Source organism: Mchenga conophoros, linkage group LG10 (assembly GCF_057382185.1).
Source record: "Mchenga conophoros isolate Kocher_MC1m ecotype Shallow Benthic linkage group LG10, M_conophoros_male_GT1.1, whole genome shotgun sequence".
Classification (NCBI taxonomy): Eukaryota; Metazoa; Chordata; class Actinopteri; order Cichliformes; family Cichlidae; genus Mchenga; species Mchenga conophoros.
In genome coordinates, this window is record NC_140535.1 from 7,313,566 (window position 1) to 7,328,966 (window position 15,401).

Here is a 15,401-nt window from a genome sequence, read left to right on the forward strand (position 1 = left end):
ACCTTGCCTCCCACTAAAGCCAGACCGCACCCAAGGTTTGAGGTAAAACCCACCATGCTTGAGAATGGTTTCAACCCCCTCAAGGATCTCGCTCAGTCTCTCAGGGTCGTTGTGGGACACAAGGATGTCATCCACGTAAGTATCCTCTTCAATGACACGTCTTTCTTCCACTCTGTTGACAAACTGTGGCAGAAGGGCAGTCTTTCGCATGGCAACCTGAGCGATACAACCTGCAGGCTTGTCACCCATGTTCACACGCACCACAGCATAATCCTTGATGTCCTCCTCCAGGGAATGCCTCCACAAGAAGTGGTGAACGTGCACCTCTTGATCCTCCAGCCATACAGAGTTATACATTTTGGAGACATCCCCTATTGCTGCATGCTCTCCCTCCCGGAAATGGAGCAGCACTGCCCTAATGGGATTCAGGACATCTGGGCCTTTCATCAAGATGCTGTTCAAACTAACACCTCTGTACACCTGGCTGCTGTCCCAAACGAGCCTCACTGGCGTGGTGTTGGAGTGTGGGTTGGGCGCCATCAAATGGTTTATCCACCACACGGCTCCTTTCCACTCGTCCAACACCGTCCGGGAAAGCTGGATAGCGGCCCCCCTAGCCAGCATGTCACACACCTGCTTAGCATAAGCTGCCTTCCATAATGGATCTTTCTCGAGGCGCTTTTCTGACTTCAGGAAAGTCGCCTCCACAGCTTTGCGGTTGTTAGGTAGGGTCGCAGGGTCCTCTTTCCAGGGATATTTAGCATCCCAATGGGGCTTGTCACTATGATTGTCACTCAGCTTGAAGGTTAGACCCCCTCTGATGATCTCCAACTCTCTTTCATCAGCAAGTGACATTTCTTTCCCTCCAGGGGCGCACTTCCCGCAGCGGCACCCGCCACACATGGGATCACAGGCGGCACCAATACTGTCCCACTGCAGCCATTTGATGATCTCAGTGTTGGATGTAGCCGTGGTACCGACTTCTACGCTGTTCTTTGGTTTTGGGCAGCAGTTATGGAGGGCCACAACTCTCTGAGACTCCGCCCTCATGGAGCATGCCAAATGGGTCGATGAGAGTCGTGCAGTCACCTCCACATCTTCAAACAGATCTGGGTGTGCGCCACTGATGGTTTTCCCCAACGGACCATCCCACAGAACCAAGTCACCGCACCTCATCATTCTCTGGGGGGCTAGACGACCCTCCCGGGTGCTGATGAGTAGCTCAATCTTTTCCGGGCGGATCAGTTCCCCGGGTTCGACGGAGCCTGGGAAAAACTTATCCAGGCGCTCCGAGTCCACGACGTGACCCACATTGGCAATCTCTTCTAATTCGTAGCAAACCATCTCATGGAGTCGCCATGTTCCCTTCTTTGTGGCTACTTTTATGCTCACCAGGTATCTCTTTGTCTCTACTTTTGCCTCCATGCCACCAACACCATGAACAACTAAGGTGATTGGTTCACCAGGCAGACCAAGCCTCTCCGCTGCCTCGTGGGTGATATAATTCGTGTCAGAGGCTAAATCGATGAGTGCTCCAATCCAGTCTCCCCTCTTGGTGGTGACGTCCAACAACATCATGAGGACCGGGAGCTCCTTCAGACAACTCTCATCTTCCGAGCCTCTGCCAGCCCACAACTTTGAAGTTACTTTGTTTGTGCAAGCCCTTCGAACAGCCTCCAGCTGCTCCGGGGACAGACCTAGGCCAGCAAACACAGCCTCTTGCTCTTCCGTCGGGCCTCGGGGTTCTCTCCTTTTATCCCCTTTTGTCCCTTGCCTAGCTGCATCTTTCCTGATCCGATGAGGCATCACCCCTTCTGCATCCTTCATTACGACACAGAAAGTTTTTACTACAAGGGTCATCACTCCCATGGGAGTCCAGACACCTGGGACACACTTTTGTCTTTTTCACGTAAACTCTCCGCTCTGACGGGTTGGCCTTTTTAAATGCCTTACAGCGGTATAAGCGCCCTGTGTGACCCTCTTCGCCACACAAACAGCAAGGATTCTGTGACAGCTCACCTCTCATCTCACTCGCAGTAGCCTTGGTGAACGAACGTCTCTCCATCCTCCGATCAGGTCTCTCTTTTGGTTTCTCGCGGGGGCTCGGATCGGCTGCCCTGGCAGTATTAGACTGTCTGATGGATTGCAACTGCTCCAGTTGCACCAGAACTGTCTTCTGATCTTTCAGGAACTGCCATAGCTTATCAAACCGGTTCTGTGGACTGACATCATTGACAGGATCACATCGGTACAAAAGCCACCTTTCTTTCATACTGTCCGGCAGCTTACTCTCAAGTGACCGGATCACTAACTGATTTTTTATGGCATCTTCACAACCTAGGTCTATTAAGTCCAACAGCGCCCTCTCTACAGTTTGGATCAACTGTAAAACCTCTCTGGGTTTGTTGTTGCGCACGCCCGGTAACTCCTGTAGCTCAAGTACAATGTCATCTGCTATCTGTGATACGTCACCATAACAGTCCTCTAAAACTCGGAAAACCTCACTCGCTGTACGGCAGTGAGACAGCCTAAGTTCACATTTTACTGGATCAGCAATACTGTCCATCAGGTGGAAGAGCCTGCACTCCGGGGAACCTGTGGGTTCCGCCAACGCTTGGAGGGTCCCCCAGTTACTCTTCCAGCGCCAGTAGCTTCTCCTGTCCCCAAAGAACTTTGGTAGGCTCAGGGGTGCGAGTGCGATCCTTGTTCCGAGTGATCCTTGAGAGACGGTAGACGTGCTCTGTCCTACCCCAGCGCCATTGGGTCTCACACCATGCACTCCTCGAAGCTGCTGTGGCGTGCCTGAGGGGCCAGGGTTAAACACAGGACTCCCCAGACCCTGGGATAGTGGTCCCTGTGGTGGCGCTTGAAGGGCTGCAATGGAAGGACTTGTAGTTCGTGCTCCATCGGGGCCACCTTCATCAATAACCTGGTTACTACTGCCCACTGCGGCACTTTGGCATGCAGCAGGGTGCACGTCAGCATCTAGCGCACCACTGGCACGCGTTGGGCCATCATCTCCACCGGTCGCAGCGGGCCCACTGGGCTTGCTAGTGCTGGTCGTCACTCCACCGTCAGTGCCACCTTCATCACTGCCTTCACCTTCACTGCTAGTCCTGCTCCTGAGGTCGCCACACCCAGATCTCCTTCTCCCATCTAGGGTGGTAGCCAGCACCACCATAGCCACTCTCCTCCTTTCCTTGAGCTCTTTGAGACAAGCTCGCATAACGTTCACTTCTTTCTCTGGAACATAACGATCCCACTTATGCACAAACTCACTCAGAGCTTCCTCTCTGCCTTCCACAGCAGGGAGCATTGAATCAAACTGATCCTGTTTTATTTGACCCGTTTTGAGCGCTTCCACCTGGCTAATCGCATCTTTTAGGTCAACTCTTAGACTGTCAAACTGACCTGATGCACAACGAGACCATGACGCTTCCTTTAGCTTCATTTCTGTGGTCTGGTATTTTGAGCGGCAGTCCTGTAGCTTCTTCTCCACTCCAGCTATTTCTGCTGCAAGCCCACTTGCATCTTCTTCTTCCATAGCAGCAATGTAATCAAAACTGCTATCACAAACCTCACTATAACTGTCTTTGAGTGTCCTACTTTCAGACATGAGGTCATGTTCAGTCAGAATGTCAATGTTAAAGGCAATGGAATTGGCTTTCCTAGTAAAAACTGCTTGCGCAGAGGACCGCCTTTTCTTTAATTCTTCTCGGCATGCCATACTGACTTTTTTGTTCGTTTTTACCGGCGTTATTCCTATGCCCTCAGCAAAGATGGCGGCGACCCACTTCCGGTCGCTTAGCGGCTAGTAACTGAATTAAAAGTTCGTTTTCGGCGGCTGGCTTATCCTATGCCAGTGCCCTATTAGTTCCAGCAAAGAAATCCACACACAGTCTCTCACGTACGAGGTGTTAAGGTTCAAAATTGAGGAAGGAGAGTACAAACCACCCATGGTCCAGAAGCTCTTGGTCAAACAATGATTTTAATGACTACACACGTGTGGGAAGACACTCTGTACGCAGACAGCAAGTAGTCTTCAACTTAATCAAAGCATGAACAGATATTTTATAGCATCAGGGTTTGATTTACTGACGCCCCTTCATGCGTCACAGATACATTTTATACATAGATCAGATCAACACCACAATGACTTTTAACCCAGAAGATCATCTTCTATTTTCATGGCTGGTACTTTCCGTTCTTGTCTTAAAGTGAATTGTTCCTCTTTCTTGCCGAGACAACGAGGACGGTTCCTCTTTTACCGAGACATGACTAATCTCTCCTCTAAATAAATCTAACTCATGTGTGTGTGTGTTGACCTCACATGCTCTTTGTGTCACCTCTTCACCTGTTGCACTTCTGACCTTTCACTAGACCAGAGGCTCACTGAGACTATGTGTATGTCTTCTACTAAATAAATGTTTTAACCAAGAACCTCTACTAAAACCTTAATATGAAATGACCTGATATATAAGTGTTTTGTAAGCATGTATTGCAATTCCTTCTATGTTCTAGTTTTCCCTCAGCATGTATCACCTGAACAGTCACGTCAGTGAAGCTTAAGACCTTTAAAGAACCTGAACATCAACTCAAATAAGCACAGATATGCATTGTGTACACAATAGTTATAACTGCATCTGAAATACAAAATTAACATCATCATAAACATCTTAAGGCCATCTTAAAGCTATCTGTTACATTGTTAAAGCAATGATCATACTGCAGATTATATTATTAATGCAATGGTAATAATGATGATTATTTAACAATAGCAGTAAAATAATTTCCCTGCTCCACAGAGGGCTTGACGGTGTTTTGAGAACGAAGTCACATCGATCGGCCGTGACGATCGGCCGGGCTCCGTCTAATTGCTGGATTCTCCGTAGTCGACACAGACCCTCCTGCACTTCTCCGTCGCGGGGGGTGGCTAAGTGTTGATTACTTTACGGTTTTTACTAAGCTAACTACCTTTAATTTAGTAAACTCCCACCGTAAGGGTGTGTTTTAACTGATGAAACTGTGTCGTACTCAGGCTCGGACATCTGATTGCTGCCTTTTATAAGTTTATTCCACAACCATAAACTAACACCAGTACAGTAACCGTGCCTTTACAGAAGCCAGGTAATCAACTGAAAGACACAAAATAAAACAACCATACAACATTAACAAAGCAACACTATTAATGACAGTACAGTTTAGTAATAGTCATATTTATAGCTTTAACACGTTACTTGGTTAACAAAGAAACTCACCAGCTCGGCTTCATCAGTCATAACAGCGATATCAATGAAAAGAAGATCCGGCAGGTAGGATCTATGAGCGGCCGTTAACACGTACCATCCCAGACTTAGATAAATCACTCCGTCTTAAATAAATTTGTCATTTAAAGCAAATATGAGTCTGGCTGATAATAAATCACAACAAACAAATTGGCATGTTAGTAATATGGGAAAAACCCACAAACACGATATTTAATTACACAATTTTATTCTGTGAAGTTAAGTGTGGTACCCTAATTATTGGAGCCAATTTAATAAGCTCCCTGCTATGGTATGATCTGATTATGAGCAGGAAGCATGTGTATGTCTTTGTGTCATGAATGGATGGGTATGTGTGAGTGAGTGAATGGCCTGGGTGTGTGTGTGTGGGCACGGCTGGGCACAGCCCAGTGTTTGAAGCTCGCTGTCCCTTTGGGACATTGCTGCAGTTCCCCAGGATGTGGCCCTGCCTTTGGTTCCAGGGCGTGTGGCTGGATGTTCGGGCGTGGTTGTTGATCTGCTTCATTGGGGGTAGCTTCTTTGGCGTGGGGGTGGTTCTCCGGAGCCTGGGGCCCTGGGGGTGTAGTGACCAGCCTCTGGTGGAGCTGGCGTATTTTGACTTCTCAAGTGACAAAGACACATACACTGAAACGAACACACACGCACAATATCTATAAAAAAAAATACAGTGGGGCAAAAAAGTATTTAGTCAGCCACCGATTGTGCAAGTTCCCCCACCTAAAATGATGACAGAGGTCAGTAATTTGCACCAGAGGTACACTTCAACTGTGAGAGACAGAATGTGAAAAAAAAATCCATGAATTCACATGGTAGGATTTGTAAAGAATTTATTCGTAAATTAGGGTGGAAAATAAGTATTTGGTCACCTCAAACAAGGAAAATCTCTGGCTCTCACAGACCTGTAACGTCTTCTGTAAGAAGCTTTTCTGTCCCCCACTCGTTACCTGTATGAATGGCACCTGTTTGAACTCATCATCTGTATAAAAGACACCTGTCCACAGCCTCAAACAGTCAGACTCCAAACTCCGCCATGGCCAAGACCAAAGAGCTTTTGAAGGACACCAGGAAAAGTATTGTAGACCTGCACCAGACTGGGAAGAGTGAATCTACAATAGGCAAGCAGCTTGGTGTGAAAAAATCAACTGTGGGAGCAATCATCAGAAAATGGAAGACATACAAGACCACTGATAATCTCCCTCGATCTGGGGCTCCACGCAAGATCTCATCCCGTGGGGTCAAAATGATCATGAGAATGGTGAGCAAAGATCTCAGAACCACACGGGGGGACCTGGTGAATGACCTGCAGAGAGCTGGGACCAAAGTAACAAAGGTCACCATCAGTAACACACTACAACGGCAGGGAATCAAATCCCGCAGTGCCAGACGTGTTCCGCTGCTGAAGCCAGTGCATGTCCAGGCCCGTCTGAAGTTTGCCAGAGAGCACATGGATGATACAGCAGAGGATTGGGTGAATGTCATGTGGTCAGATGAAACCAAAGTAGAACTTTTTGGTATAAACTCAACTCGTCGTGTTTGGAGGAAGAAGAATACTGAGTTGCATCCCAAGAACAACATACCTACTCTGAAGCATGGGGGTGGAAACATCATGCTATGGGGCTGTTTTTCTGCCAAGGGGACAGGACGACTGATCCGTGTTAAGGACAGAATGAATGGGGCCATGTATCGTGAGATTTTGAGCCAAAACCTCCTTCCATCAGTGAGAACTTTGAAGATGAAACGAGGCTGGGTCTTCCAACATGACAATGATCCAAAACACACCGCCTGGGCAACAAAGGAGTGGCTCCGTAAGAAGCATTTGAAAGTCCTGGAGTGGCCTAGCCAGTCTCCAGACCTCAACCCCATAGAAAATCTGTGGCGGGAGTTGAAAGTCCGTGTTGCTCGGCGACAGCCCCAAAACATCACTGCTCTCGAGAAGATCTGCATGGAGGAATGGGCCAAAATACCAGCTACTGTGTGTGCAAACCTGGTAAAGACCTATAGTAAACGTTTGACCTCTGTTATTGCCAACAAAGGTTATGTTACAAAGTATTGAGTTGTATTTTTGTTATTGACCAAATACTTATTTTCCACCCTGATTTACGAATAAATTCTTTACAAATCCTACCATGTGGATTCATGGATTTTTTTTTTCACATTCTGTCTCTCACAGTTGAAGTGTACCTCTGGTGCAAATTACTGACCTCTGTCATCATTTTAGGTGGGGGAACTTGCACAATCGGTGGCTGACTAAATACTTTTTTGCCCCACTGTACATTTCCACTCGCCCCTGCGGGTGAGCTGTCCTTCAAGATCAGGTCCTCTACCAGAGGCCTGGAAGCTTGAGGGTCCTGCGCAGTATCTAAGCTGCTCCTAGGACTGCGCTCTTCTGGACAGAGATCTCCAATGTTATGTATGTTCCCGGGATCTGCTGGAGCCACTCGCCTAGCTTGGGAGTCACTGCACCTAGTGCTCCGATTACCACTGGGACCACCGTCACCTTCACCCTCCACATCTTCCCGAGCTCTTCTCAGAGCCCTTGGTATTTCTCAAGCTTCTTGTGTTCCTTCTTCCTGATGTTGCTGTCATTCGGGACCGCTACATCGATCACTATGGCCGTCTTCTTCTGTTTACCACCACTATGTCCGGTTGGTTAGCCACCACCATTTTGTCTGTCTGTATTTGGAAGTCCCACAGGATCTTAGCTCGGACATTCTTCGCCCTTGGGGGCCTCTTCCATTTTGACCTTGGGACGTCCAGGTTATACTCAGCACAGATGTTCTTGTACACTATGCTGGTCACCTGGTTATGCCGTTCCATGTATGCCTTGGCTGCTAGTATCTTGCACCCTGCTGTTATACATACATGTATATATATCTATATCTATATCCATCCATCCATCCATCCATCCATCCATCCATCCATCCATCCATCCATCCATCTATCTATCTATCTATCTATCTATCTATCTATCTATCTATCTATCTATCTATCTATCTATCTATCTATCTATCTATCTATCTATCTATCTATCTATCTATCTATCTATCTATCTATCTATATATATATATATATACACTCAACAAAAATATAAACGCAACACCTTTGTTACTGCTCCCATTCCCCATGGGATGGACGTAGAGACCTAAAATTCATTCCAGATACACAATATAACCATCCCTCCCAAACAGTGGTCACAAATCAGTCCAAATGTGTGGTACATCTGCTATATTGAGATAATCCATCCCACCTCACAGGTGTGCCACATCAGGATGCTGATCTGACATCATGAGTAGTGCACAGGTGTACCTCAGACTGCCCACAACAAAAGGCCACCCTGGAATGTGCAGTTTTGTCTCACAGCAAAATGCCACAGATGCCACAAGCAATGAGGGAGCGTGCAATTGGCATGCTGACAGCAGGAATGTCAACCAGATCTGTCGCCCGTGCATTGAATGTTCATTTCTCAACCATAAGCCGTCTCCACAGGCGTTCATGCTTTTTTAATTTGTCATTTATTAAAATTATAAATATATATTTTAACTCAAAAGTACAGTTTTTAAATGTAATGTTGCTGAAACAACAAAGTAATAAAAAAATTAATCTATCTGATGGAGAAATCACTCATCTTTGGAAAAGAGAGTTTATTACCTGATATGTTTAATATGCTGCTGAGAATATAGCCCAGAAGAAGCGTATAGTATAGCTTTTATTTTGGAAAGAGCCATTTCTCTGTAATAAACTCTGGAATTTCATGTTCAGGCATTTTACTTTAACTGTGATGATGTCATTCCAGAACTCCAACATATGGTCCTCATTTGAATACTCAGATATATCTGACTGATTATAATCATTTTTGTATATTTGATGTCTTAGCACCACCTCAGGGTGTAGAAGAGTCACACATTCATGCCGATTTCAGCCTTTTTGTACTTTCTTTCCCAGTCCTCCAAGCATGCCTTTAGTATGTAATCCGTAGGACTGCACATAGTTTAGAATTCTTAGTCAGCTACCTCCTCATAGAATAAGTAGATACTGTCAATCAGGACCAAGCAAAAAACCCCAAAACAGAACTCTAGCATCTGGCTTGTGTTCCCTTACAGTATTTGAAGACACCTTAAACAGCTGCCCTCCATCCCAGCCTCCTCCTCCTCCTCCACCTGTGAGACACAGCTTTACTGAGCTGCCCTCATCACCCTCATCCTGTAACTCTTCCATGTCATCCAACTCTGTTATCACTCAACTACACATGCCCCCCTCTGGACACGAGCATGTCCTGTTAACTCCAGGTAAAGTTTTTCTTTTAAAAACAAGCTAAATAAATCGTTTTAGGGCATTATATTTCTCAGTGTAATAAGTGTTAAACTTATTATTTACAACATTGCTTTGCTCGTGTTGGCTTGTGTGCCTGACTTTCTCTGTTGTCCAGACTCAGTTTTTGGAATGGTGAACAGTGCTGCTCCCTCGCATCCAGCCAAAAGGCAAACGGACAATGTGAAAAGCTCCAGAGGCATCCTGGAGTACAACCATCCAGGTACAACCTCTCACTAAAGAGACCATCCTGTCTCTTTAGTGAGTGTTCACTGAGCTCATGGGCAATTAGTAATACTGAAAACATATGTAAGTAGTATTAAAGTTGTTAAATTGTAGATAAAGTCACAGAGGCAGAACCCTGTGCTGGGCAAGCTGGATCCGTGGATTCGTGCAGTTGATGGTAAACTCCATGACTAAGCAACAGGGGATCTTAATATAGTGCTCGGTCAGTGTATAAATGACTGCATGTTTTATAGGTTTCAAACTTTTCATGTTGGGAGTGGAAGATCATTTTTTTTAGATCTAGATGCCTTTGAAATTGTGCAGAACCAAAAATTTCTCCTTTGGTTAACCAAAGGAGAAATTTTTGGTTAAAAGGTTCAAAGAAGAAAAGGTGTTTTTCATGTGTTGACTCGAGAAATCTCATCAACATGGATTCTTCTTTATGTCCCTAGCAACTTTTCAATGAAGACAGCAAGACGGCTTTTGTACAAATAGGCTTGATTCCTTTCAGTCAGAGGAGTAGAAATAGGGCTGCTCGATTATGGCAAAAATGATAATCACGATTATTTTCACTGAAATTTAGATCTCGATTATTTGACAATATTTATTTAACAATAACAATGTATTGAATAATGGCTTAAAAGATTGTCAAAAAATAATATAAAATAGTGTGCAAATACTGATAACAGTGCAAATGTTTGCAATATAAAAAAGAAATGAAAAATGTAAACATCTATGTTTAGTGAACTTTGCAGTGTTGCTCTGTGGTGCAGCTACGACACCGTAGCAAAGTTTACACACTATGTCTACTTGATCCACGTCTGACTCCACGAACCCATAATGTTTCCACACCACTGAAGATTTTTTTTTACCTCTCTTTTCAACCAACGGCAGTCACTCTCCTCTCCAAATAACTTCTGCTTAGCTTTCCGAGCTTCCCTCGGGTCCTCTTACTTGTTGTGACGCGTGTTCGAAATGCAGAGAGGTGCGCTCAATTTGCCACACGGAGCAATGCGAGAGTAAAGCACGAGGGAGGTGCTAATAATCAGCTCAATAATTTTTAATGATCGTTGAAAGCCCAGATCGTAATTTAGATTAAAATTCGATTAATTGAGCAGCCCTAAGTAGAAAGGCAGTGGAACATCTAGGCGATTTCTACATGATTAGAATCTCATGACTTCATGAAAAATGTCTGAAATCTGAAGGTGCAGGAAAAAGATCAGTACGCTGATAAGCAGTGTTTAGTTTTCTCCTTCCCAAGTTTTCCACTGACATCATTTCTCTCCTCTTCCTCCAAGTATCACTGGACTGTTTGCAGGCACCAGCGAGGCCACCCAAGCCATATCCGAGGAAGATTCCTCCAGAAATACAACCAGAAAAACCACACAGCCTGGAGCTGGAGAGTGAAGATGCAAAGATAGCTAAACTGATGGGCGAGGGTTTCGCTTTTGACGATGTGAAGCGAGCACTGATGATTGCTCAGTACAAAGTGGATGTGGCCCGAAACATCCTGCGAGAATTTGCCTTAGTGGCCCCCAGACTCAACCTCTAGTCCTAACAGAGTGTGAAAGTGGAGCACAGCGATGAAGCCGTGCCTCTAAAAAGGGCTTCTTTATTCTCTTTGTTCTCAGAAATTTAGGGGAAAATAGTGAGGGAAAGAAACAGAAATATTTCAAGGGAGACTTAGTTTTTTGTTGCCAAACAGAGATGACACGCATAACAAAGTGGCTAAAACCAAATCACTGTAGAGCACAGAGAATCAAAAAAGGGAAAGATATGGATGTGAATGATTAAACCTGTGAAAAAAGAAGAGGCTTGTTATGTTTACAGTGAACTTTGCCAGTGCTGGCCTCTGGATTTAATTCTTCTGTGTGTCTGGGTGCGTAGACCAGATCATGCTACTGCTGCTACTGTCGTATCACATTACTCAGATCTGAAAGATTCTTATAATAGCAAAACAGTTTCAGCTGCACGTTGTCAGAGGGTCAGTTTTCATAACCAGTGGGGTGAGCCTTTCTCCAAGATGTTTCTTCTCTAGCTGCTTTCCACCCTCTCCTCTATTTAGTGCCTTCTGTTTTACTTCCTCCTCCTCTTCCCGTATGTATTTTTCAGAATACTCCATTTTTTGCCCAGATTTTGACATAGTAATTGTCAAATTATGCTCCTAATTATGCGAGGAGCATAATTAGCGAGGAGCTAATTATGCTCCTCGCTTCTGTTCCTACACCGGGGGATGTTTATTATTATGTTTTTCATTTTTGGGCAGCAAGCCTAGGAATGTATTTGTTCTCCATAAGTGACCTTTACCTTTTTTCATTCCCTCAGGCCTAGTTTTTTTCTTTAAGTGATGCTGTGTTTAATGTTTGTGGATGTTTGATTTGTCTGTGTCTAAAGCCAAGTTTAAAGAAATGACAGGAATGGGTGCAGTTCCATAAAACATACATATCTGTTAGATCTTAAGAGATGAGACGATCCACAGCCACCTGTCTCCCACTGCTCACACTGAAAATGTTCACATGATGGAGGAAGCACTCTCAGCCTGATTTTGAGAGAGTGTGACTTGATAGCTTGCACGTGAACACAATGGAGAAGAACAAAATACTGCACGGGTTTCAAAACGCAAGACCAATTATATGCACGGTCATTGTAATGTTAAAAACCCTTACCTCACAATATGGCATCTGCTACAGGAAAAAAAGCATAAAAACTTGTAGCAGTTTGTGAAGCACATGGTGCTTCACAAACTGCTACAACAACTTCAGTGTTAATCAACCAAAACAACCACAGGTTAAAGCCTAAACCAAGAAAAGACACAATAGTGTCATAATAAAGAAACTTATCATGGGATGCCCCTCGGCGCCCTGAGGCTAACTAAGCGGTGTTTCAGGGTTTCTTTATCACAAAGAAAAGTTTAAAGCCTAATCTTGAAAGTGCAGTGCCTGTCTCCTAAATCCAAACTGGATGATCTGCTGCCCATTCTGTTTTTCAAAAGTTACAATTTTAGCCAAACACATGGGGTTGCATATTAAAAGATATCTGGTGTAAAACTCAAATCAAACATGTTGTGCTTCCTAACGTGGTGATCCCTTTGTGATAAGGGAGCAGCTGAAGACAGCTTTTATACAGAGTATGCAGACCATAAAATCGAAATTGTATGGTCTGCAGTGACCTTTCCCTTCAGGGGGACTAGTTGAACCTAACAATTCCACATATTCACAGAATCCACTGTAGGAGTTGGGTGTTAATATTTGTGTCTTTAATATGTCAAATATCTGAAATTCCATGATAATTTCACCTCATAATTTGAGACTGTGATGAAATTTTACTTTCCAAAGTAATTTTTGAGATTTCCTGAACAATTTCTTTGAAGAAAACAAGCTCTCAGGTGATGTGACACGTTGTAAATCGTTTATCTAGGTGATTTCTGTTCTTTAAGACCTATTTTGATATTTTTCTGTAATTGCTTTCATGCATTTGTCAAACCTGCGGATTTGTTGACATCGTGTCTTATCATATGAACAATTTATCCTTTGTTCGGAGTTTTTAAGTCAGTAAATCAAGACTCCTTAGTACAAAAACAAACAACCGAGGGCAAAAAGTTGAACTGTCCTTAGATTAAATACTGTCGTATTTATACGTTTAATCTTTGCTTGCATAGCATTCGCAGACAGCATGCTGCCTAGATTAAACTAGGTCCTATTTTCCTGTTTTCACTTCCACATTCCAATTTTATGGTCATTCACTGTTAGACTATCAAAATAATCAGAGTTGATAAGTGATAGTGTTTCATTGTTTGTTTATTTTTCACAGAGCCCACTCTGATTGAGGCTCCTCCCTTTTCAAATGGAAATAAAATGGTTCAGTCAAAACTTTGTTATACCGTAAATACAAGAAAATTATATTCACAAATCTACTAACACAGCTCACTGGCTTTGTGTGTTAGTCTTTAAATGGTCCAGTTGTATTTATAGTGTGAGTGTGATCCCCAGCATGAAGGCATTTTTTTACTTGAGTATTTAGTTCATATTTTGGAACAAGCCAAGGTTTTTAACAGGCTTCTCCATGATAAAGTTCAAGAGACTCACATAGCTACCAGATTAACATGCAAAAATGTGAATGTGGCTCTACCCCAGCCTAGTTCATGTATTAATGGAGACAGGGAGTTTACACATATCTGGAACCACAACACTGATATTCCACATTCTGATATGCCATTTAGTGGCATTCCCCCTTAACTCGATGGTTTGCTTTTGCAGTGGTTCTTTTGTATAGCAACCATCTTTCCTAAGCTCAGTATTGTCCATTCTGTTGGACACCCTTGTGATGGGCTTAAATAACCTTTGGTTGCAAAGGGCAATTTTAATGTTCTGAATTCATTGACATATCATTAATATGTCAATGAATTCAGTGAAAGTGCTCTAGTGAAAGAAATGTATTGATAATATGTCATGCATAATGTGCAGTGTATGTTTATATTTATGTTATTCATGCTTGATTGGTTGATTTTTTTTTAAATCAATAATAAACAGTCACAGTTACCTATTAAATGGTTTGTGTTCATGTATGCCAAGGTTATTAACCCTAAATCTGATGTGTGCATGCCCTTTCACAGCCCTTTTCTGACAGCTTGTGTTTAAAATACACTCTTTCAGCCAGTGGCTTCTAGTGAACATGCAACAGTAAAAACAAAGGTATCCATCCTCTTGCGCTTATTCAAGTCAGGCTCGTGGGGCTGGAGGCTCTCCCAACTACTATAGAGCAACAAAGCTATATCATCAGTAATTATGACACAGAACTTCCCTCTGACCACAAGCTACTCAAGTCAGATCAGGAGAAAAGTGTTTGAAAGTGATTGGAGGTACACAATTTAAAGGAATGTTGAAAGTTATGCATCAAACTGTGTTTTTTTCCTTCCTTTTCTGTAGTTGAATGATGTGTTTGTGTATTATCTGTGGTCTCCATTGAGGAGACTGTCTCGGTATGGAGCTGCAAACTGCTTGACATCTGCCAGTTCAAGTCTTAGTGAAGAAAAACTGCATGTTCATTATAGAAATCAAAATTACTTTTTAATATAACCTTGTTTCATGTAAAATTAAGGATAAATGTTTCACAATTTGCACTAATTCAGGAATCAGACAGAAACGCGTTGGTGGCATTGACCATGTTAACTCTTTTGTGCACATAGTCAGTTTTCCTGTAGCAAGGGTTAGCATAGGAAACAGCATTTGAATAATGCAACTGGATTTCATTAGAGACTCATTAGAGACTTGTTCAACTAAAAAAAAAACTGCAGTCATTGTTCATCTCTCAGAAATATGACTGTCAGGTTTGCCATGATGGCATTACTTCGCTTAGGTGTCATCGTTAGAAAGGATACAAAACATTTTCATTGTGATGCAGATGATACCCGGTCTTGTCTATCTGTTAGGTCAGATGACACACAATAATTATTTAAACTACAGGAAATAAAAACAAAGACCTGTAAAACCCCTAACCGGTTGTGGCTGCTGGGTAGCCCTCTTGGATAAAATTTGGATAAAACTGAGTTGATGGCCCAGGTGATAGTGGAGGATGGACAGATGT

The 15,401-nt window shown here is 43.5% G+C and overlaps 1 protein-coding gene across 9 annotated transcripts in view; it reads left to right on the top strand.

Annotated features, from left to right (window-relative positions):
* Positions 1–14,356, top strand: part of cblb (Cbl proto-oncogene B, E3 ubiquitin protein ligase) — a 171,648-nt gene extending 157,292 nt beyond the window's left edge. For 8 of the 9 annotated variants that reach the window (XM_085288334.1, XM_085288335.1, XM_085288338.1 and 5 more), the window contains 3 exons: positions 9,386–9,571; positions 9,712–9,816; positions 11,117–14,356. In XM_085288334.1, coding sequence (XP_085144460.1) covers positions 9,386–9,571; positions 9,712–9,816; positions 11,117–11,370 — 545 coding nt within the window. In that variant the 3' untranslated portion in view covers positions 11,371–14,356. Of the gene's footprint in view, positions 1–4,805; positions 5,807–9,385; positions 9,572–9,711; positions 9,817–11,116 lie in introns of those variants that run through there. The other variant, XM_085288340.1, reaches the window with a different exon arrangement.
* The last annotated feature ends 1,045 nt before the right edge of the window (positions 14,357–15,401 follow it).